A 23,171-nucleotide genomic window follows, 5' to 3' on the forward strand; every position below is an offset into this window, starting at 1 on the left:
TTGGGGACCCCAAGAGGTCCATGTTATCAGGGTTGGTCATCAGGTAGGTGGTATTGGAAGGTGATGAGGAAGAGTGGAATCTAGGGGAGGAAGTCAGATCATTGTGGGTGTGGGCTCAGAAGGGATTCCAGTGGTCCCGGGTAATTATGGAGGGAGCCAGCCTAGGCCTCCCTGTCCCTGCTTCTTGGATGGGAATGTAACCATTGGCTCTGACACATGCCCCCACCACACCACCTGCCATGGGCTCTCACCAGAACTGGGCCAGTGCAGACGTCATGCCCTGGAGCCTCCAACTGAGCTAAAGAAACCTCTTTTTCTGCCATAAGTAGCCTCTGTTAAGTATTTTGTTATAATGAAGAAAAGTGACAAATACAGGGTGGTTGTTTATATATATTAAATGGAATTCTTCCACAAGGGGGATTTGCCCCTTCTTTTATTGTGTGTATTTCATAATAATAAAAATGATAATTATTGCCATATCAATGTATCAATGATTAATTTATTTCAGCATGAACTCTTCACATGGGTTACGTAAGGTAAGATTGTCCAGAATGCTGGATGCCCATGAACTGATTGTTTTCCCCTTTCCTCCTTCCTCTCTGTCTTCCCATCTAGGAATGACCAAAAATCCATTTTTTAATGCCTCAAGGTTTAGCAAGACAAGTTTAAACATTTTCTATATTATAAAAATAAACTGTGTTGCATGCTTGTAATTCCAGCACTTGGAAAGCTGAGGCAGGAGGATCACAAGTTCGAGGCTAGCCTGGGCTCCCTAGGGAGACTGTCTCAAAAACAAACAAAATCCAAGCCAGGTGTGGTGGCACATTTCTGTAATCCCAGCACTTGAGAGGCTGAGGCAAGAGGATCACAATTTGGAGGGCACCTTTGGCTACATAGTGAGTTCAAGGCCCACCTGGACTACTAGTGAGATCCTGTCTCAAAAACAAAAACAAAAAACCAAAACCCCAAAACAAACGAAAGCAAAGCAGAAGTAAGTTACGTTTATTGTAGAAAAACTTGAAAAGACAGAGAAGTATGGGGAAAATAAAGGTTTCCAAATCCCAACACCTGAGGGCCACCTGGATAGAGTCTTCTAGATTTTGGTTCTTTACTTATATATTATGTGTATTTATGCCCTTTCAATCACAAAGTTTCCCTTGCCTCAATGCCTTTTTAAAAATTAATCTCCTCACTCATTACGTGGGTGAATGGATCTCCGAGTCCTTAATATTCTCCAATAGGTGACTTTTAACGACACCATAACGTCCCCTCATGTGGAGGGGACATAAGGTGTTTAACCATTTCCCTATTGCCAGGCTTTTCACTGCTTCGAGTTTTGTCCTAGTTTTATAAATAACTCCAGAATGCACATCCTGATTTAAAACTTCCACAGTGTCCTGATGAGTTGGGACCAGGATTTCTTCAAAAGGCATTTTAACAGGAAGCCAAGAAAGGAAGGAAGAAACAAATTGAAAACCTGGAAGGAGACCAAGCAGCCGTGTGGATGAGCTGCCACCATCCTCAGGTGGAAACGCTCTCTCCCCAACACCTGCCTGGCTCCCTTTTTCTCTGCTCAAATGTCACTGCCTCCAGAGCCCTCCCTGTCTGATTTAGAATTGCCCCTGTCACCTGACCCTGTTCTACAGTGCTGTTCCAGCCCACAGCACGCAGCTGCTCACTGCCCCTCGCCCACCTTCTGGCATAATTTATTATTTATCATCTCTACTGTGTCTGTGTTTTGCCTACCAAGGTGGGCATTTTAGTCTCTTTTCTTCCCTGAGTACTGGGGATTGAACTGAGGACCTTCACCCGGGGCTCCATCTTCGGTCCTTTAAAAACTTTTTAATTTTAAGACAGGGTCTTGCTAAATTGCTAAGTTGCCCAAATTACAATCCTCCTGCCTCAGCCTCCTGAGTAGCTGGGATGACAGGTGCGTGCCACCACACTCTGCCACATTTCTGTTGTTTTGAGGCCCCTCGTTTGTGGTACTCTGTTACAGCAGTCCCTGGAATGAATATAATAGTGACCACAGGAAACGCCACAGAAGGAGGAAGGTGGCAATTGGAAGGTGTGACAGTGAGCCGGTTCCAATGTGGGCATCAGGAGGGTGATCCCTTGGGGGTCCCGGAGATGCAGGGCACAGTCCCCAGGGGGTAGCTGATCCACCAGCCCTGCAGGCAGTGGTGGGGCTGGTCCAGGCCCCAGAAAGCACAGAGAGGGCAGAGGGTGTCTGGAAGAACCTGTACCCCCAGAAGCCCCAGGGTTCTCCAAGAAACCCTCTGCGTGTTTGGGGCCGAGCATTCTCTGGGGTGTGGCCGGGTCTGTGTTGAGGGCATGGAGCAGCACCCTTGGCCTCCACCCACCAGGTGGCAGTAGTGTCCACCTCCTCAACCAGTTGTGAGGACCTAAAAAGTCTGCAGTTGCGGGTATGGGTATGCACGCCTCTTCTCCCAGAACTCTGGGAGGCTGAGGCAGGGGGATCACAAGATTAAGCCCAGCCTGGGCAATTTAGACTGCCTCAAAATGAAAAAAAATGGCCAGGGATATAGCTCAGTGTGAAGGTCCTGGGTTCAATCCCTAGTATAACAAAACAAAACAAAACAAAACAAACTGCAGACATGGCCAGCTGCCCCGCAGTGGGGCAGAAATGACCCCTGGTGAGAAGCTTTGCCTGAGATTCACATGACACCAAAATCACCATTTGGACTCCTATCTCGAGGACAATGCTGGGACAAGAGGGCCTGGGAAATCCTGGCAGTCCACATGGAATTAATGACAGCTGCTGCAGGGTTGGGTCGGGAAGCAATGGAGACCCTCAGCTCATGGTGATGAAAACCCAGGGCCAGGCCCCGCCTCAAGGCCTGTGTGTCCACCTTACTCAGTCCCCGTGCCCTGGGACGTGAGATCGTGCTTCTCCCCATTCTGCACTTAGAGAAGCCAAGGCTAGCTTTGGCCAACTGGGTGTAACCCTTGGCCCAGGCTACCTTCAGAACACCACGTTCCTTCCCTATATCATTTACGTCTATTGATAAGTTATCACAATAACCACAGACATCTAAGTTGTCTAGGGTACACACAGTGGTCTTGAGACGAAGTGATTTGTGAAGTGCCTGACATGCCCAACTGTCCATGGTGGTTCTTTTTGCTGCCCACTCCCAAGCTGCACCCTAAAATCGGCGACTGATCAAAAGGATGGGTTCTTGCAATCTGCCTCCACTCCCAAGGTGGGAAATCCCTTAAGGGGCAGGCCCTGAGGCCTGAGGGAGAGTTCAGCCAGTCATTGCTTCCTCAGAGGCCACATCCTGGCCCAAGGGAGCAAAACGCAAGCTGGAAGTTTCATCCCTAGAGTGGGTGGAGAGGAGGGAGAGTGAGGGTGCTGTGCAGAGTGCAGGGGGGGTTGAAATCCATGTCCCTAAATCCCTAGCAAAACTGCAAATGCTTTCCCACACAGCTGTGCCGGTGTTTTCTGGTCTTTGAGTTCCTGATGACGGTCATTCTTTCTGAAGGAGAATCTAGTGTTTTGATTTGCTAGGACACTTTCTACACTGTTGCTGGGAGTATCAACTGGTACAACCACTATAGAAATCAGTATGGAGAAAATAATTTAAAGAGCAAAACAAAAGACAGATGATAGGAAACAGGGAGGTTGACTGTTGAGATGGGAAGTGGATCTGGGGATGGAGGAAGATTGAAGGAGGAGAAGGGAAAGAGAAGTAAGAAGGATTGAGATGTCATATGTATATGCAAGTCCTCAACACAAATTATTATGTATTGCAAATGTATACTAATAAAAATAAACTAAAAACAGTTACAAATGCATTTACTCTTTGCACAGGGTAAATTTACTCTTTGCACTTCTAGAAATAAACACCTCACTCCAGCTATCTCTGCAGAAACAGGAGAAAGCACAGTGCAACACTGCGCACAGCAGCATGGTTTTCGATACCAGTGGCCGGGAAGGCACCCCAATGTTTCCCTCAGGGCCTGGGGTACACGAACCCCAAGAAGATATACAGTGGAGTATGATGTTTCCATGACAAAGCATGAGAAAACTGCCCATGTCCCGTGATGGAGAGAGCGCTAAACCATGTTGTTAGCACAGCAACAAAATCCCAGACTTGGAAGGCACATATAGGGTGGGACTGGTGTGAGGGAGCAGGCGGAGGCTATTCCCAAGTCTTCTGTATCTGTGGGTCATTGAACTGAACATGTCTAGACTGTTTTCTCACCATGATTCCCTAAACACCACCCTAAGCAGCTACTTCCACAGCATGTGACTGCGTCAGGTATTACAATCACCTACAGATGACTTAAACAACACAGGAAGATTTGCAAAGACAAACATCATGGTTTCTCCCTGATACGTGGAATCTAAAAAAGATAACATGAAAGGAGGAGACAATCATTAGATGAGAGGAAGGGAATAAGCGGGAAGGAGGGGGTAGAGGTCAGGTAATGGGGGGGACAGATGCGATAAAGTGTATTAGGCACATTGAGCCCTGCAATGTGAAGTGGGGGAAGGGCGGAGCAAGTGGGGCCGTGGATGGGGAGATGGTCAAAGTGTGTTATGTGGGTGCACAGATCGACCAAATGGCAGCCCACTCATCTGGGTAACCAGCTTGCACTAGTATGAAAGATGGGATGGAGGCTGAGGCAGGAGGATTGCAAGTTCCAGCCCACTTAGGGAATAATAAGTTAGCAAGGCCCCATCAGGGGTCAATCAACAGTACTGCGGGGGCGGGGGGAGAACAGAGGAGAATGTGCATATGTTCTATGCAAACACAGCACTGCTTTACATAAGACTCGAGCCTTTGTGGGTTTTGGTGAGTGGGGGACCTGTGAACAGTCCCCTGTGGATACCGACGGACAACTGTATTTGCATAAATAAATGATGGAGGGTTTGCCCAGGAGCAAATGAGATTGTGAAAAAAAGGGGCAGGGACAGCACAGGGGCACAGGGGTAGGGACAAGCAGACAGAGGCTGCATCCTGAGTGCAGACATCCAGAAGCTACTGAACAGAACGTGCTTTATAAGCACCCCCTTTCCGAGTGCACCTTCTGACCACTGGGAAGGTCGGGGTGAGCTCAGTCTTGCCTTGGGCTGCCTGCCCACCCTCTCCACCTGTCCCTGCAGCACCATCCCTGCAGACCCGCAGACAGCCCAGCCCCAACTTAGCTGTGTGGAGCCCCCACCCCAGCCATGGCCTCGCTGGGGAATAAACAGATCCAAGGGAGAACCACAGGGAAGTGCAGAGCTCGGGATTGGACATGAGATCCCAGCTCCTGGAACTTTTTTGTATGTGTGCCAGGATCGAACTCAGGACCTTGCACTTGCCAGGCAGGTGGCGGAACCACTGAGCTAAATCTCCGGCCCCATGGAACTTTTGACTACAGACGCGTCCCTCAGTCCAGGGACTTTACCCTTATGGGACCATCCAGAGCACAAAGATCTCTCTCTTATCTGTGCTGGGTTTGGTCTTGCACCATCTTTAGGGATAGAAAATAACATTCAGACATTTGCACAATGAGCAATCCCACAGCGAGTGGCCCGGCGCTCCTTCCCCAGGGGTAGAGCCGCTGTGAGCCCCTACCCACTTCCGGGCATCCTGCCCATCCAGGCGGCACTCACATTGTAGAGGAGATCAGTCCAGCCTTCCATGGTGATGCACTGAAAGACGGTCAGCACGGCGAACAGGATGTTGTCGAACTGAGTGATCCCGTTGTTGGGCCCTTCCCAGTACGGCTGGCATTTGGTCCCGTTGGGACAGGTGCGGGCGGGTTCCTCTGTCCCGCATGGAGCTGGGGACTCACCCTGGATGTCATCTATGAAAGGGAAGGGGAGAGAAGTCAGCAGAAGCAGCTGAGAAACAGGGTCTCATGAGGACCTAATGCTGGTGGAAAAAGATGGCTACTGGGATCAGTTTATCCATCTTTCTTTTAAAAAAATATTTATTTGAGACAGTATCTTACTATGTAGTTCAGGCTGGTCTTGAACTCACTATGTAGCCCAGGCTGGCCTCGAACTTGTGGTGATCCTCCTGCCTCAGCCTCCTGAGTGTTGGGACTACAGGTGTGGGCCACCACGCCTGCACTTACTTATTTTTGAGACAGGGTCTTGCTATGTAATTCAGGCTGGCCCTGAACTCATGGAGATCCTCCTGCCTCATCCTCCCCAGTGCTGAGATCACACGTGTACACCACTACACCTGGCTTTTTTTTCTTTTTCATGACCAATGTCTGCTTTTGTTGATCTATTCATTGTTTTCTACTTTGATCATTTCTTCCCTAGGCTTGTCTTGTTTTCTGTGGGCTTGTTGTGCTGTTCTTTTTCTTAAACTGCTGAGATGAATTAATTTGAAGGCTATAAATTGCCTATGAAGTGCAGTTTTAGCTGCCTCTCACATATGTCTCAGGTGTCATTAACATTTTTACTATTGCTTCTTTGACCCACGAGAAATGTTTCTTTTTTAAGAAACTTGCCGTATCTATATATAAGGCGCTGGGGAGGGAGAGACAAAGAACCATGAATTCCTCTGTACACATCACCAATTTCAACACTGAGGAGCCCTGAGCCAATCTCAGCCATATCCCTTCTGCACACTTTGCCTCAACCACTAGAATTTTCTTCTTCTTCTTTTTGTGGAGACAGAGTCTTGCTAAGTCACTAAGTTGCAATCCTCCTGCCTCAGCCTCCCAAACTACTGGGATGGGACACTCGGCCTGCAACATCACATCCGGCTTCATTAGAATTTTTTTTTTTTATGGTACCGGGGATCGAACTCGGGTCCTTGTGCTTGCGCAGCAGGCGGCGAAACCACTGAGCTAAATCCCTGACCCAGCTTCATTAGAATTTTAATGTGACTCAAAGAGGGCGCATCCCTTCATCCACACCCAGGACCCGTGGCTCTCGGGTTCCAAATGCTCTCGGCGCCTTCTTTCTGTCACTGCTCCCAGTCTCCTTGCACTGTGGGCAGAAACATGCTTTGCATTTTCCCTTCTTTGATCTCCGAGGGGAGGAGCTGGAGGTCCGCAAGGCAGCCACTGGGGCAAGTTCACCAACTGAGCCTGTGATTCTCCTCCAGCCTCACTTCCTGACTTGCGCAGCACTCGGGGAGCTGTTCCGGGGCCGGGGCGGGGCCTACCAGCACACCCAGCCCCTACCCTTGCCCAAGGCTCAGGGACCAGAGCCTTCTCAAACAGCAGAAGGCAGGTTGTGCAAATGCCAGGAGAGAGCAACGTGCCAGTGGACACCTCTTTTGCTGGGACCCAAAGCCAGCTTCCTGGAGAGGCAGCAGCCGGGCTGGCCGTGAAAGGTCAGGTCCCAGGCCAAGGTGTTGGTGGGCAGGGGAGCCGGGCACCGAGCTCTCACAGCCCAGGAGGGGCCTGCTGGGCCTGAGTCCCAGACTGCAGAGGGCTCTGCACAGTGAATGACCTTTTCTTTTCTCTTTTTTTTCTATCTTTCCTTTTTTCCCCTTCCTTTTCCTTCCCTTCCTCCTTCCCTTTCTTCCTCTTCACAGTAGCGAGAACTGAACCTAAGACTTTTGCACTGAGCTCACCCCCAGCCTTTATTATTATTTTGAGACAGGGTCTCCCTAAGTCATCAAAGTTGCCCAGGTTGGGCTCCAACTTCTGATCCCCCTGCCTCAGCCTCCCACAGTGCTGGGATGACAGGCCTAGGCCATTACACTGGCTCTTAGCGACACTTTGGAAAGTTTAAAACAGAAAAGACAAAAACAAGAGTGACATGTCCAACAAGACAACAAACTGCTGAATGTGAAAATCAAGCTTCCTACTCAGCAAAAGTATATCTCAACGTATGTGCGAGAGACTTAATGCCAATTCCCAAACTCAACTGGAGAGGGAGACCCAGCCGGAAGGAGTCTTGCTTGTCTGAGGCCCTAGCCCACCCTGGGTTTGGACTGCTGGAAGCGCCTTCCCCATGGACAGTGGGATTCCGCTGACACACACAGGTGGGACACAAAACACGGGGCTCAGAGCAGGCCAAGAAGTAATACACGCTCCTGTTATGACGCTGTTGACTGCAAGGCTGCTCTGTCTGGAACCTTCTGTCTTCATCTGGGTCCGATCTGACTCTGCCCCTGTGTCTGTGTAGCAGTTCTGTGTGGGCCAGTTACTCCAAGTCTCCCTGTCCTCAGGCCCCCGGCAGCCCAGACCAGGTCCTATTTGGGGGTGGGGTGCGGATTCCAGATAGCTGCCAGGGAGGCAGGCAGGGGGTCTCCTTCTTCCAAGGCTGGAGGCTCCTGAGAACAGGAAGCTTCCTACTTGTCTTGGCGTTGCTCAGCTGTTTAGGACGGCGCTGGGTGCACAGGAACTGGGCCTCAATGCCAAGGAGTAAAGCTGAGAACAGAGCTATCTTTAGCCGCCAGGCCCAGCGGTGTTTTCGACTGACGCCTGACGCTGGCCCCCCGGCTCCCAGCCCCGAAGCACAAGTGCTCCCGAGATGGTTTCTAGAAGCACAGCCATCCAGAAAGTCGGAGGAATTTGGTTATAAATACATTTTAAAATTAACCCGCTGCCAGGGTGTCTGTATATATCTGTCTCTTACTCACACATCTTGTATTTTTAATTGTGAGCACCTCAGTCATCCTCCTAAATCGAGCCTTCCTACCCTTCAGCAACTACACCCACGTCTGGCCCCGAAACCCCACTCAGACCCAGGCCGGCCCAGCCTCTCCTTCAGTGAATATTGGATGGAAAAACCAAAACCGAACAAGAAAACTTCACAAAAGGCTACAATCCCAGAGTCCCAGTTTTTCCTCTTGAGACTGACATTTCTGAGGGTCGGTGCCTGTCCCTGTCTCTCATTTCTGTCTGGGTGATGAGATCAGGTGCAGGAATAGATCTGCCTCAATTAACACCTTCTTCATTGGGAAAAGAAATAATTAGGACATTCCATATTGAGCAAACGTCACAGGCCCAGGAGAGGAGAAAGGAGGAGCCAAAGAAGAGGACAGAAGGAAGGAAAGAGAGCCAATACCCCAGCCTTCTGGGATAAACCTTCCCCACGGGTTTCCTCTTTGGGAGGTGTGGGGACAGGCCTTTATAGTATTTTTTAAAAAGTGGCACTTGAATTGAACCCAGGGCCTTTGCATTGAGTTACATCCCCAGCCTTTTTTATTTTTATTTTGAGACAGAGTCTCTTCAAATTGCCCAGGCTGGCCTCGAACTTGAGGTCTTCCTGCCTCAGCCTTCCATAGGGTAACTGGGATTACAGGTGTGCGCCACCCTGCCCAGCACGTCTCAGTAAGCTTTGCAGTTCTGCTAGGTGGGGAAGATGGGAGGGCAGCCACTTCTGGACAGAATTGTCTTCCAAGGCTGCCTTTCTGAAGAAGGGGCCCAACCCTCCCTTGCGGGTTTCCCTCTCCCTTCTGTTTGCTCCCTGGGTCAAAGGGTCAGGACCAGTGTGGCCTGTAGCCACCACCCAGGAAGAGCCAGCTGTCCAAACACTGCATTGCCTCTTTTCTGCTCCCATCTGGTTTAGGGCTCCAGGCAATAGGCAGCTGGAGGTTGGAGAGCCAGGGATTGAACTGACAGTACATTCACGGGTGATGCTCAGGGATCAGTGTCCCTGAGCATGGACAGCAGGGACACTGGTCCTTCCAACTACTGCTCCAGGTGTCTCCTGCCAACCCAGAGCTCTGACACCCCCACCCCTATACCCTGGAGGGTTAACTCTGGAGCCAGGACCCTTCCTGTGCTTATGTCTGATTAGGTGGAGTCAGGATCTGGATGGATCTTAGGTTCTGATTGGGCAGAGCCAAGATCCTGATAGATGCTAGGTTCTGATTGGGCAGAGCCAGGGCCCTGCAGGGAGCTGGTTCTGATTGGCTGGGCCAGGCCAGTTGGAGGCCTGCAGGCCCATCCTACAGGGGATCATGAAGGTCCATACTGTGCCCGCTCTTCAATGGGGCAACACAGCGCCACCCACAAAGCAGCAGGCAGGAGGCCCTCCCTCTTTAGGACAGGATAAGGTCCCCAGGAGGAGTCCTATCTGCATCCTGTGTTGATCACTCAGCCCCTGCATTACCTGAGACCAGGAGTGGCCACGTCAAGGTCAGAGAGGTCTTGGGTGGCGCCCAGCTCCCCTGCACTGCTACCAACTGTGTGCCTGGCTGTCTCACCACCACCCCTCATCCTCCCAAAGGGCTTGTTTCCAAAGCACCACCACTCGCCCCCTGAGTAGCCTTGGGGGGCGGCAACTTGACACCATAGCAACCACCAAGATCTGCGGGGCAATGCTTTCTCTGAAGTTTTTTTTCCCTCTCTCAGCTGGAGATGGGATCCTGGGCCTAATGCCTGCCTGGCAGCCTGAGCTGCACCCCAGGGCTTGTCCTGGATACCATGAGGATGAAACCAGCCCCTCTCTGTGATTTCCCCAGAGGGAGGAGATTGGAAAAAAAATATATCATGCTGCTTTGACTTACCTGTCCCCTCTTCAAAGCAGGTGGTATGAAATTTTCCCATATAAAATTCTAACCCTATGATTGCAAAAATAAGGATTGCAAAAAATAGGAGGAGGCCGATCTGCAGCAGAGGGATCATCGCTTTCATGATCGACTTCAGGACGACTTGTAAACCTAGGAGACAGAGAGAGAGAGGTTCCATGCCCCCGTGAGCAAGTGCCCCAAACCTAGCCACCAAGATGCCTTCTGAGGGGCTGGGGATAGGGTGACAGGGAAGAAAGGTGACGGAAGGACTCCTCAGAAGCCAGTTCTTATAATAAGAGGCCAGACATTCCTAGTTTTTGTTTTTGCTTTTTTTCCTGGTACTGGGGATCAAACTCAGGACCTTATGCTTGCAAAGGCAGGTGTGGTGACGCTGAGCTAAATCCCTGGCCCATTCCTAGTTTTTAACAAATCCTTTCCATTACTGGATTAATTTTGCAGGGTTGGGGGGTGGAACCCAGGGCCTCACGCATGCTAGGCAGGCGGCTGATAAAGGCTTCTTAATTTTAAAGTGTTTTAGAAAGATATGTGCAGATGCTGCTCCTTTTGATCACCTTTTGGGCAGGTAAGGGACAGATATCCAGGGTTTTTAGAACCATTTTTCAAGGTGCTGGGCCACTTCCATCCAGGAGAGGGTGCTGTTTCTTATTTATTTTCTCCTGCTAGAGGGGGCATCTTTTTCTAAATACTACAAAGGTGCCCTCCAGCCCCGCTGGAGCCTGCAGAGAACAGCAGCTGACATCCCAGCTGTCCACCTGGAGGAACCAGAGCCCACATCGTCTCAGGGGCTTCTTGCCAGCACCCGCAGAGTTGCCTGCCCGTAGCAGATCACTCCCATTGTACAGAAGCACAAGGCAAGGCTCAGAAAATGCCTGGTTCTGCCCAGGACCCAAGTAATGGCAGGGCTAGGAATTTTTTTTTTTTTGAAACAGGATGTTGCTATGTAGTCCAGGCTGGCCTTGAACTTGCTATATAGCCCAGGCTGGGCTCAAACTCCAGATCTTTCTGCCTCAGCCTCCCTAGTGCTGGGATTATAGGCGTGGGCTACTGCTTCCATCTAAGAGCCAGGATTTGAACTTACTCCACTTGACCTGAAGCCCAGTGTTCTCCCAGGTGTGGATGCTGACTTCTCTGTTTTGAGCAAAAAAGATGGTGGTGAATGAGAAGGTGGGAAATGGTTCCCAAAGGGCAGGGGTGGCATCGGTGCCACCAGTGCGGGAAGGTCTGGTGTAAGGGAGTTTTGTCACCAGTGAGATCAAGCCCTGATCCTAACCTGTTCAGCACCCAGCGCCTCCCACACACCACATGGTGCGTCCCCGCGGGGTGGTGGCTGAACGACGGAGCTTCAGTTTCTTTTAGGAGAGGAAGGGTTTTAAATTGACAACACTGAAATTCTCACCCTGCTTGAAAAGTCCACTGTTCTAAACTCAAGGAGTGTTCATAAAAACCACAGATAGATTTTTCTTTTTACAACCTGCAAGGAGACAGAATGAGACCCCTAATTCCCTTTGCAATGAGGTCAAGAAAGTCCCATTAGTGTGACCACTGGGCCACATCTAGCCAGCCCTCGGTGCTTTGGAGACCAGTCCTGGCACCCTGCTCTGCATACCCAAATCTGCAGATGCTCACGCCCCTTATATAAAATGGCCTAGGATGAGCACAGAGCCCATGTGCCTCCTCTGTAGACTTTCAATCCTCTCTAGATGGATTGTAACACCTAAGACAATGTAAGCTCCAGGTACATAGCTCTGATACTGCACTGTTTAGGGGATAAGATGAGGAAAATGTCTGTGTGTGTGCTGCACAGATGCAGTTGCTTTCCCAAGAATGTTTCTTTTTCTTTTTCTTTTTTTTTTTTTTGAGTCAGAGTCATGCTACATAGTCCAAGCTGGACTTGAACTCACTACATAGCTCAGTCTGGCCTTCAACTTTCGGTGATCCTCCTGCCTCAGCCTCCCAAGTACTGGGATTACAGGAATGGGCCACCACACCCAGCTCCAAGAATGTTTCTGACTCACAGTGGTTAGACTCATGGATGCAGAATCCACAGGGACGGAGTGCTGACTGCATTAGGAAAGTCTAGGAATAGAGTAAGAGTCATACAGGGAGCTTAGGGCTTTGCTTAGTTAAAAAAATTTTTTTTCTTGGTAGTACTGGGGGCCTTCACACTGAGTCCTATCTCCAGCCATTTTAAAATTTTTTGTTTTGAGGTTGGGTCTTGCTAAATCGTTAAATTGCCTAGGTGGGGCTCCAATGTGAGATCCTTCTGCCTCAGCCTTCCAGAGTGCTGGGTTTATAGGCATGCACCACCATGCCAAGTCATAGTAAGTACTTTATAAATCACTGAGTTTTTGGGCCAGGGATTTAGCTCAGTGGTTCCACTGCCTGCCCCGAGTTCGATCCCCAGTACAAAAAAAAATCATTGGGTTTTTTTAATAAATCATTGTTATCATCAAAGTAGGCAGTTGGACAGAGGAAGCCCAGTTGCATTTGCTTTTGCTTTTGTTTTGTTTTCTTCAGTGCTGGAGACTGAATCCCCACACATGCTAGGCAAGCTCTCTGAGCTATGGCCCCAGCCTTTGCATTTAACTGTTGTGGGTGAATCTATACTGAATCCTGACTGAATACTGTGCCCTTGCAGAATGAGAAAGCAGGAAAAGAACAACAAGGATGGGGTTTAGATCTCACTGCTGGCCTCCTGTAGAAATGTGGATGAGTAACAACCTCCAAGAGCCCAGCCTCACATTTGTAAAATGAATATTTATGGGGTGGTATGGTTTATATCTAGAAGGATCCCCAAAAGTCTGGTGTTCAGAAGTGGGGCTTTGGAAGGCGAATGGATGATGGAGCGCTACACCCATCAGGGGACAGATTCATTGATGAGTTCATGGTTGAATGCACTGTTTGGAGGCAGGTCTAGAGATGGGCAGAGCTCTGGGTGTACTTTTCAAGGAAACATCTTCCTCCTTGGCTACCCCCACTCCTGCTTTCTGGCCGCCATGATGTGGGCAGTTTTCCTCCACTCCTCTCTTCCGCCATGCTGTTTCCCCTTTGGAACCAGCCAGCCATGGACTGGACCCCTGAATTATGAGCTTATCAGACCTCTCCTCCTCTAGGTTGTATGTGTGTCCCAGCCCCAGGGGAGCGCACTGCTATACCAGGTGACTGTGAGGTTGCAATAAGCTGACACAGGTGAAGCTCTTTTTGCAGTGCCCAGTGTCCAGCCCGTACTTGACAAACGCAAGGGACAGCATCTGTGTCACTGCCCAAGCTTGGAGTCACAGTTACTAAGTCCTACTTTGACCACTTCTTTCTTTTTTCTTTTTTGTGGTTTTTTTTGAGACAGGGTCTTGCTGTGTAGTCCAGGCTGGTTTGAACTTACTATAGCCCAGGCTGGCCTCAAATTCATGGCAATCCTCCTGCCTCAGCCTCCCGAGTGCTGCCACATTAAAGTGTGTGCTGCCACGTGCAGTCTTTGACCACTTCTTGGCCATACGACCCTGCTCCAATTTTCCAGTCACTCCTGAGCTTTGGTTTCCCCCTTTGTAAAATGGAGATATCAGCACGAGGAGCTACCTCACAGGGCTGCGGCTGCTGCGTGGGATAATGTAAGGTTCAGAGCCTGGTTCTGATGAACAGGAGGTGCTGCCTAAATGGGGGAGTCTCCTACATTGCCTTCAGGAGCTCATCTAGCCCCGCAGCCAAGTTCCTGGGGGACCTAAGGGACCATCCCCAGAGAGGAAGGTGCCTTGACACAGGCTGGGGTCTGCAGAGGGGACCCCGAGCAAAGCCACAGAGGGTTGGCGGAAACTCACGCACTTGGGATTCCTGACACCAACTTGAGCGGTCGCAGCACCCGAACTGCTCGCAGCGTCCGCAGGTCAAACTCCGTCCCAACCGTTGCCAAGATGCTGGAAGAGAAGGGGTAGGATGGGGGCAGAAGGTGGATGTCAGGGTCATGCAGGACTGGGAGAGTCCCATGGCGCCCTTTCCTGGGTGGGTGACCACAGGCAGGTGACTCGACAGCTTTGGGCCATTGTCTGGTCACCTGTCAAGGGGTCTCTGCTGTTCCTGCCACGTGGGATAGAAAATGACTCCCAATGACTCAGAACAGATGTGTGATTGATGCCCTTCACTGTTGCAACAAGAAGGACACTTTCGTCCCTAGGATGAGTGACTGGGCTGACATCCAATGTGTGTCACAGTTAGGATGGATCAGGCCCTTGGGAGGGCTTGAGGCTCTTTTCTAACTGCAGGAAAGCAGACCAATAGCAACAATTAAACCACAGCTCTGTCATTCCGAGCTGGGTGACCCTGGCCAAGTCACGTCTCAGCTCCACACCTCACTTCCCCCTTTTGCACATGACAATATCCACAGCACTAACAGCCCAAAGGCATTTGAGGTTGTCACTGGGAACGTGGCTTGAGCATCCTGTGCCAGGCATATAAGCAGTGTGTCCACTACTCAGAGATAAGTGATAAAACAAACCACAGGTGTGATCCTGCTCCGAGGACCAGCTGGCCTGGAAGAGGACACAGACCCCAAGCTTTGGGTAGAAAGAGTCACTCTCATAAATGTAATGAGTAAGAATCATTCTCATAAATGCAGTGGTGGTGCACGCCTGTCATCCCAGCACTCAGGAAGCTGAGGCAGGAGGATCACCAAGTTCAAGGCCAGCCTGGGCTGCATAGCGAGACCCTGTCTCAAAACAAACAGACAAACAGACAGACAAGACAAAATGATGGCAAGAGGTGAGAGGTCTTCTGTGGAACCCTTCCTCTCCAGGAAGTCCAGGTCCAGAGCCTGGTCTGTCCAAGAGCTTCTGGGGGACCAAGGGCTCCCCCAACACCTAATCCCTGTCCATCTCAGAGGTGGGCAGTGCACAGGGAGCTGTGCAGGCAGAAAGCAATAGAAGGGGCTCCCATCAGCACATCCCCGAGTGCGCAGTAAAGCAGAGGGCCCCGTAGTTGAAGGCTCAGGGGACGGCAGAGCACCTGGGAGCCAGGGCCTCAAGATGCTGCAGTATCCGCCAGGGCCACAGGCTGACCAGTATCCGCACCTCTTAGCTCCAGGGTTTCTCCCCACTGAGGCTGGTGCAGGGAACAGCAATAGCAGGGGCGGCCCAGGCCTGAGACTCCTGAGGGGGGCGGATCAGCACCCCTGCCTCTCACCCCTCTGTCCGAAGCTCTCAAGTGTGAGGTTCTGCTGGGCTCCTGGGAGCCCGAGCGTAAGTACCCAGGGGTAACCTGCCCTGTAACTCCCCCATCTAGCTTGGCCCTTCCTCTCCTGCCCACAGCTCCTGGAATCGCCTGCCAAGGAATAGCTCGCAGCCTACTCTGTTCCAGGGGCTATTCTGGGTCACCCAAACTACGATGAGGGCCATTCCTGATTCTCCTGTCAAGATTACTCTAGCAGTGAGAAGGGCACAGCAGGTTGGACGGACCCACTTCCCCTACTGCCAAGTGTGCGTCTGAGCAGGCCTTGTGTGCTGGGTGCAGTAACACATGAGACCATCCTGCTCATGGAGAAACGTTGGCCAAGAACATGCACACGATAAACGAATCCAGTGCAAGTGGGATGCATTCTCAAGAGATAGTTGGGAAAAGAACTCCCTCCCTCTCTCTCCTCCTCCCTCCCTAGGGCTTTAGAACTGAGCTACATCCCCAGTCCCTCTTTTAAATTTTTTATTTGGGGACAGAGTCTTGCTGAGTTGCTAAGTTGCCCAAGTTGGACTTGAACTTGTGATCCTCCTGCCACAGTCTCCCAGAGTTCTGAAATCACAGGTGTTTGCCACCACACCCAACAAGACAGCTTTGAGGGGTGCATGGCAGGTCATGCTAATAGCCTGGGGTCCTAGGAGGCCCCCCTTCAAGCTGAGATCTCACAGACAGGGGAACCTGATCAGCGAAGAAGAACCTCTTCATGCTCAGAGCGGTCGCAGCAGACAGCCTGCGGCAGGAGCTGCAGGCAAATGCAAGGAATTGGACAGGGCAGAGAGGGAGCCTGGGCAGTGAGGGATGACAGGAAGGGGGGCCATGCTAGCCAATGCTGTTCTTGTTGAGCACATGTGAGTTTTGCACACCAGTGCATTCATTTGGGCATATGTATTCCAGCAGGAAATGTGCTTGGTCATTCTTCCCTCATTTCCCTTCCCTTGTTCTTTCTTCTCTAACAGTCTCCTTTCTACTTTCCTGCTCTTGCTCCCTCTCTCCATGAGAATAAACATGCAGTACCTGTCTTTCTAAGTCTGGCTTATTTTACTCTTCTTCCACCCATTTCCCCACAAATGACATTCTTTCATTCTTCTTCAGGGCCAAGTAATATTCCATTTGTGTATCTGTCATGTTTTCTTATCTGGGCATCTATTCATGAGCATTTGGCTGCTTCTATGACTTATCTGTAGTGAATTACTGTTTCACATTTGACCAGTTTCCCTCTCCTCCACCCACTCTCTGATTATCAAGTAGCTGTTGCTCCACAAATCATCCCATCCAGCAAGGTCCTTTTCCCTGGTCTCACTTTCAGCTTTCCTGGCAAGTAAAAGCTGTTGGCCAATGTGTGCACCACCCACCATACACTGTTGACCATTGATGTGCTTCATAAACATTAACTGACATCAATAATGCACAGGACCCTATCCAGGTCCCTGGAATCCCTGTGTGGGGAAGACTGACAGGAGCCCCAGTGAGCAGCCAGATGTCGAGGGATGGGGAGGAGCCCCCTGGTGACATGCAGCAGAGCCAGGGGACACAGCGCCATTTATATGAACAAAGGCTTCTACTCTTCCCACCCTGCGTTCAGAACAGGCGGGCCAAGGAGGAGTCCAGGGAGAGCTGCACATGGGATTTTAACTTTTCAAGTAGCTACTTTATTTTCTTAATATATAACTTTATTATCATTCACTAAACACACACATATACAAAAATTAAAATTATTCAAAGAAAAACAATGCAAGGGAAAAACTATAATAATATTCAAATATAATAGAACGCAACCAAAGCAAAACTGAAAAGTACTTAAACATTTTTCCATATAATTAAAAAAAATCTCAAGCATTAACAAGACATCAGAAGATGTGATTTGTTTTAGAAAGATTTTCAAAACTAATATTGAACAAATAGTGGTTTGGAAAAAAATTCTAATTAGCTAGTAGACTTCACATAGGCCAAAGTTTTGAAATTTAAATTTCAATATAGTCATGACATGTGATGGAAATATAATCTGAGAAATACGTTATTAGGCAATGAAAATCTGTGTGTATCGCAAAGTACCACACAGAGTGCTAACTTCTAAGCGCAAACTGAGAAGGAATACGTCAATCATCTGTGATGGCCCCTTGATATTATCCAAATACTCAGTTAAACTCGGGATACATGGGGCTACCACTGGCATAGCAGCACACTGTTGTACAGTAAACTCTTTTATGTAAGTAGGATTATGCTCTAAAGGATGAAAAGCACAGCCTGTTATGATAAGTACCTAAATCAGTAACACTCATTTATCACACTATCGAGTACTGTGTACTGTACATAGTTGTATGTGCTTCTTCTGGAAACACACCCTTCTCTCTTTTGATCTCAGTGACTCTTCCTTCCCAATCCACTGATGAGCTCCAGCCTAGTCTCTATCTACATCTCTTCCTATAGTTTTAAACACAATCTGTATACGGATTTTTTCCAGATTGCAACCTGTAACTTGATCTCTCCCCTTCCCCTCCTGCCACCCCTTCCCCTTTGAACCTTTTCTTCCCATTTCAAATTATCAATTATTCATTTTAATCATTTTAATCCTTAATTACACTTTCAGTTTCTCACACTAGAAAAACTATTGGTATTTACACATGTGTGTCCTATTTATTTCACTTAAGAGGATGGCCTCAATATGCATCCATTTAGCTATAAATGTCTCTAGTTTCTCGTTCTTTATGGCTGACTAGTACTCCATTTTATAAATAACCCACATCTTCTTTATCCAGTTTCCAGTTGATGGGCACTTGGGCTGTTTCCAAGCTTTAGCTATTACAAACTGTGCCGCTATGAACATGGGTGCACATATATCACTGTGGTATGATTCTTTTAATTCTTTGGGGAAGATACCCAGCAGGGAGATAGCTGGGTCAAATGGAACCTCTAAGCCTAGTTCTCTGAGGTATCTCCATACTGATTTCCACAGTGGTTGCACCAGTCTGCACTCCCACCAGCAGTGGAGAAGGGTTCCTTTCTCTCCACACCCCCACCAGCATTTGTTATTGGTTGACTTCTTGATAGCAGCCATTCTTTCTGGGGTGAGGTGGAATCTCAGTGTTGTTTTCATCTGCATCTCTCGAATAACCAATGATGCTGAACATTTTTTCATATATTTATTTGCTGCTTTTACTTCTTTTTCTGAGAAATGTCTGTTCATTCCAGATGCCCATTTTTTGAATTGGGTCTTTGAATTTGGTGGTTCTGATTTTTTCAGTTCTTTATATATTCTAGATAGTATCAAGTAGCTACTTTAAAAAAAGTAAAAAGAGGGCTGGGGATTTGGCTCAGTGGTTCCACTGCCTGCCTTGCAAGTGCAAGGTCCTGAGTTCAATCCCCAGTACCAAAATAAATAAATAAATAAATAAATAAAAAGAGATGAAATGAGTATTAGTGATACTGCTTACTGAACCCAGTCTGTCCAAAGTACAGCGGCCCCTTGCTACCCACAGGGAGCTGGCTCCATAACCCTCGAGGGTGCCTACCCCTTACACAGATGGCAAAACATATGCACATCACACACGCAGCCCCTCATACATGCCAGCTCCAGAGACACCAAAGGCCAGGAGTGCTGCGTGACCATCCACTATACTGTGTTACATGTTCAGCACAGAAGCAATGCTTTCTCTGAATGTCTTTGGTTGCCACTGCTTTCTCCCTGTGGAATGGAGAGCCTGCTGTGCTGTACTCTCAGCAAGCCACCAACACAGACTCACAAGACATTTTACAAACGTGCATCCATGCCCACTATGCGTCTCCATGCAAACCTGAAAGAGAATGTGTGCCCACCGGTGACCATGTCAGCGCAAGTCCAGAGAGATGGGTGTTTGAGTAGAGTCTGGAAGAAAGCAAGAGACGGGCCACATGGAAAAGTAGGCAGGGCACAGGCAGTGCAAAGGTCCTGTTGCTGGACAGAGCCTGGGGCACTTGAGGTACTTGATGAAGTTGGGGTGAGCAGAGTTGGGGGGTGGAGGAGAAGAGGGCGGGAGGTGATGGAGCAGCTGGTCCCCAGTGCTATGGATCACCTGAGTAAGGTGGGAGCCCCAGGGGTTCTGAGTAGGGGAGTGACCTGATCAGCCCTACATGAAAATTCAGTCCCTCTGCAGGCTGACTGGGGAGGAGGGGAGCAGCCATGAGCATGGTAGGGAGAGGTCACATGGGATGTGACAGTGAGGACCCCAGGCAGAGGTGTTGAGGCAGGAGGAGGAGGAAGTGGACAGAGGTTTGGACAGAAGCACCGCTGAGCTGAAATCCGGGTATGGTGAGAAATTCTCAGAGCTTGCTCTGCACCTTTGAGTGACCTTTGCCTTGACCCAAGCAGGCCTGATGCATGTCCAGCCCAGGCTGCTGGCACCCAAGACCTGTGACCTCCTGTCCCCTCTCGTGAGGACAGAAGGGGCAAGAAGGCTTCTCAGCTGGCCAAGGGCGAAGTGGGGACAGAACTGGAAAGGAGCAGAGGAGCTGAGTGCTGTGTGGACAGTGGGAGTCATGTCAGGTCTCAGAGCAGAGGAAGGCTGTGATCAGGGTTGGCGTTGAGAAGGCAGCCTGACAGCTGAAAGGACAGATTGGTAGTGATGAAGCACAAGTTAGGAGGCAGCCACAAGCCCAGGCCAGTGTAATGAGCGCTGCAACTAGGACAGAGGTGGTGGGAGTACAAAGGAGGCCCCGGTTTATATATAGATGCATCGACTGCTGTGCACCGGGGAGCTTGCCTGGGCGCCCCACACCCCTGCAGGGCCACCTGCGCCACTCCAGTCCCATTTTACAGAGAAGGCAACTAAAGGCCGGAGAAGTTACCAATGCATGGAGGTTGGTACCACTGAGTCAGAACTCAAACCTGGGACCACAGGACTGCAGAATCCCAGGTCTTTGTTGCAACACACTCATGGCCTCATAGATGAGGCGGGGGAGAAAGGTTCCTGTTTGCCTGGTGCTAAAGGAGCCGCTGAGCAAAGTCCTTTCATTCAGCAAAGATTAAGTGAGCAACTGTTAGGTGTCTAGTGCTCAGGGAGGGCTTAAGGATGTCCCAGCTCTCTGAGAGGCTGAGGCAGGAGGATTGCAAGTTTGAGCCCAACCTGGGCAATAGTGATTTAGGGAGAGCCTGTCTCAAAATAAAAAATAAAAAAAGGGCTGGGGATGGAGCTCATTGTGAAGGTCCTGGGTTCAACTCGCAGTACTGAAAAAACAACAAAACAAACAAAAAAAACCCCTAAGACAATGGGAAATATAACATATACAATGTCACAAGGTAGGGTGTGCTATGGAGAACAAGATGGCGGCCTCCAGGGTTGAAAGATGGAGTGGCCACCAATAGAGATGGGGATGATGGAGGAGAGCAGGTTTGGAGGATCACTAAGGGTTAAGTCGTGGATACGTCCAGTTTGAGATGCTGATTTTCTATCTCTCCCTAGTTGAGACTTCCCAGTGCTTCCATGAGGCTCAGAATGAAATCCAGACTCTATGAGGACCACAGATCTTGTATGATTTCATCCTTGCCAAGCAGCTCACCCCACTGCACCCCCAATTTTGTCTTTCTTTTGCCATCAGGGATGGTTCCTTCCCACACTGGAAGTGCTGTGCTGACCTCAACCCTGCAAATGCTCGGTCTCTCCTTGGCCTCAGTGGGTTCTTCAGAGCCTCAGGCCAAAGCTCAAATTTCATCTTCTCAGAGAAGGCTTTCAGGCTCCCTGAGCTAAGAGGCACTGCCTGGCCGTTCTCTGGAAATATAGTGTGTATGAAGTTGTGCTTATCTTTTATTCCCTCAAGAATGTCAGCTCCATGAAGGAGCTGTGTGTGTCTGTGTGTACCAGTGGCACCTTTGATGCCTACCAGGTACTCAATAAATATTTGGTGAGTGAATTCCAGAGTGGAGGAGGTCATGGTAGACCAGATATCCCCAAGTGGGGGAATATGAACACTTCAAGAGCCAAGTAGAAGAAGAAAATGGATGAAACACACAAACAAGAGAGAGAGATAGAGAGAGAGAGAGAGAGGGAGAGAGAGAGAAAGGGGGGGGAGAGAGAGAGTGAGCGAGAGATATCAAGTTCAAAAGCATTTTGAGAAAAGACAACTCACTGATCTCTCAGGCAGCCCAGAGAGGAGAAGATGGGAAGGACAGAGAGGATCCCTTCCATATGCCATCTGGTCCCTAGGCGGTCTTGCTGTGAACAATGCCTGCCAGAAAACCAGTGGGGAGGAACTGAAAGTGTGAGTCTGGGAATGAGAAGGGAAGATTTTCAGGGTGGGAGAACATTAGCTATATTTGTATGTCAAGGGAGAGAAGTCAGAGCCACGCTCCCAATATGGTAACCACTGGCCACACATAACTTTTAAATATACATTTAAGTGAATTTAAATCAAATGAAAATTCAGTTGTACCAGTTGCATTTCAAGTGCCCCATAGCCCTATGGGGACAGTGTATACATAGAACACTTCCATTGCAGCAGAAAGTTCCATGGGACAGTGCTGACCTAGTGTGGAGACTGCAGGGCAAGGATTTTCTCTTTGTTGGCTGGGAGTCAAGATAGTAATAAATATTTGTAATTACCATGTGCTTCATAGATGGGAGCGTGTACAAAGGTCCTGGGGTTGGTGAGAGCTCACGGTCAGCAGTGAGAGGGAGAGACAGAAGATGGAAGAGTGAGGAGGATATCACAACATGGTTGGGAAGCCTGGGAGGTGATGGGGACTCCTGTAGCTACCTACCCTCAGGTTGGATGAACTTCATGCCCCTTAGAGATTCTGGTCAATATTCCTGAGATGCGAACCCAGGAACAAACTGTTTCCTATGCAGTCTGTATCTTGTGACTCCTAGCATGTGAAATCCCTCTTCAAGTTTATTCTTCTACAACTGTCACTGTGGGTCTGTGGTTTGAATACACATACCCTCCAAGATTCCTGATGAAACCCAGACCCTAATGCAATACTATAAAGAGGTGGGGCTCTAGGAAGTGACACAGTCCTGAAGGCAGAGCCCTCATAGATAAGATCAATTTGGCCCAAGGTAGCAGGGGGTGCCCTACTGCCTTCCTCAGGCCACACCAGGAGGCACCAAGCAGGGCGCCATCTTGGAAGCAAAGAGCAGCCTTCGCTGGACCCCAACATGGCTGCCTTGAATCCTGGACTGTTCAGGGAAAGAATGTTATGTTTTATATCTGTATATCCCCCGAAAGCTTCACGTGCTCACGGGTGGGGGTTTTGAATGGTGACTGGAGTATGGGGCGGGGCATCTGAATGTGCTGCTAGGAGGCGGGGTCTGGTTGGAAGTGGTGGTCCCTGGCAGCATGATCGGGAAGGGTGGATCTCCCTCCCTAGCTCCTCTTCTCCCTCCTGCTTCCCTGCCACCATGAGCTGAGCAGCTTTCCTCTTCCAGAACCTTCCATCAGGCCTCTGACCATGCAAGGACTGAAACTACTCAAATGTGAGCTAAAATAAAGCTCTCCTCTAAGTTGCAGGTGTTG

At 49.5% G+C, this 23,171-nt stretch overlaps 1 protein-coding gene across 8 annotated transcripts in view; it reads right to left on the minus strand.

Moving 5' to 3' along the window:
* The window catches only part of Cacna1a (calcium voltage-gated channel subunit alpha1 A), a 306,123-nt gene that overhangs the window by 106,536 nt on the left and 176,416 nt on the right, over positions 1–23,171 (minus strand). For all 8 annotated transcript variants that reach the window (XR_015447494.1, XM_004872432.3, XM_004872431.3 and 5 more), the window contains exons 6-8: positions 14,286–14,377; positions 10,446–10,598; positions 5,630–5,823 (exon numbers count right to left, since the gene is read on the minus strand). Coding sequence is in view for 7 of the 8 variants with exons in the window: in XM_004872432.3 (XP_004872489.2) it covers positions 5,630–5,823; positions 10,446–10,598; positions 14,286–14,377 (439 nt within the window). In the remaining variant the exon portion in view is untranslated. The remainder of the gene's footprint in view (positions 1–5,629; positions 5,824–10,445; positions 10,599–14,285; positions 14,378–23,171) is intronic.

The sequence above is a fragment of the Heterocephalus glaber genome, unplaced genomic scaffold, assembly GCF_053883595.1.
Source record: "Heterocephalus glaber isolate CG9 unplaced genomic scaffold, H.glaber_assembly_v1.0 deba00001760, whole genome shotgun sequence".
Classification (NCBI taxonomy): Eukaryota; Metazoa; Chordata; class Mammalia; order Rodentia; family Bathyergidae; genus Heterocephalus; species Heterocephalus glaber.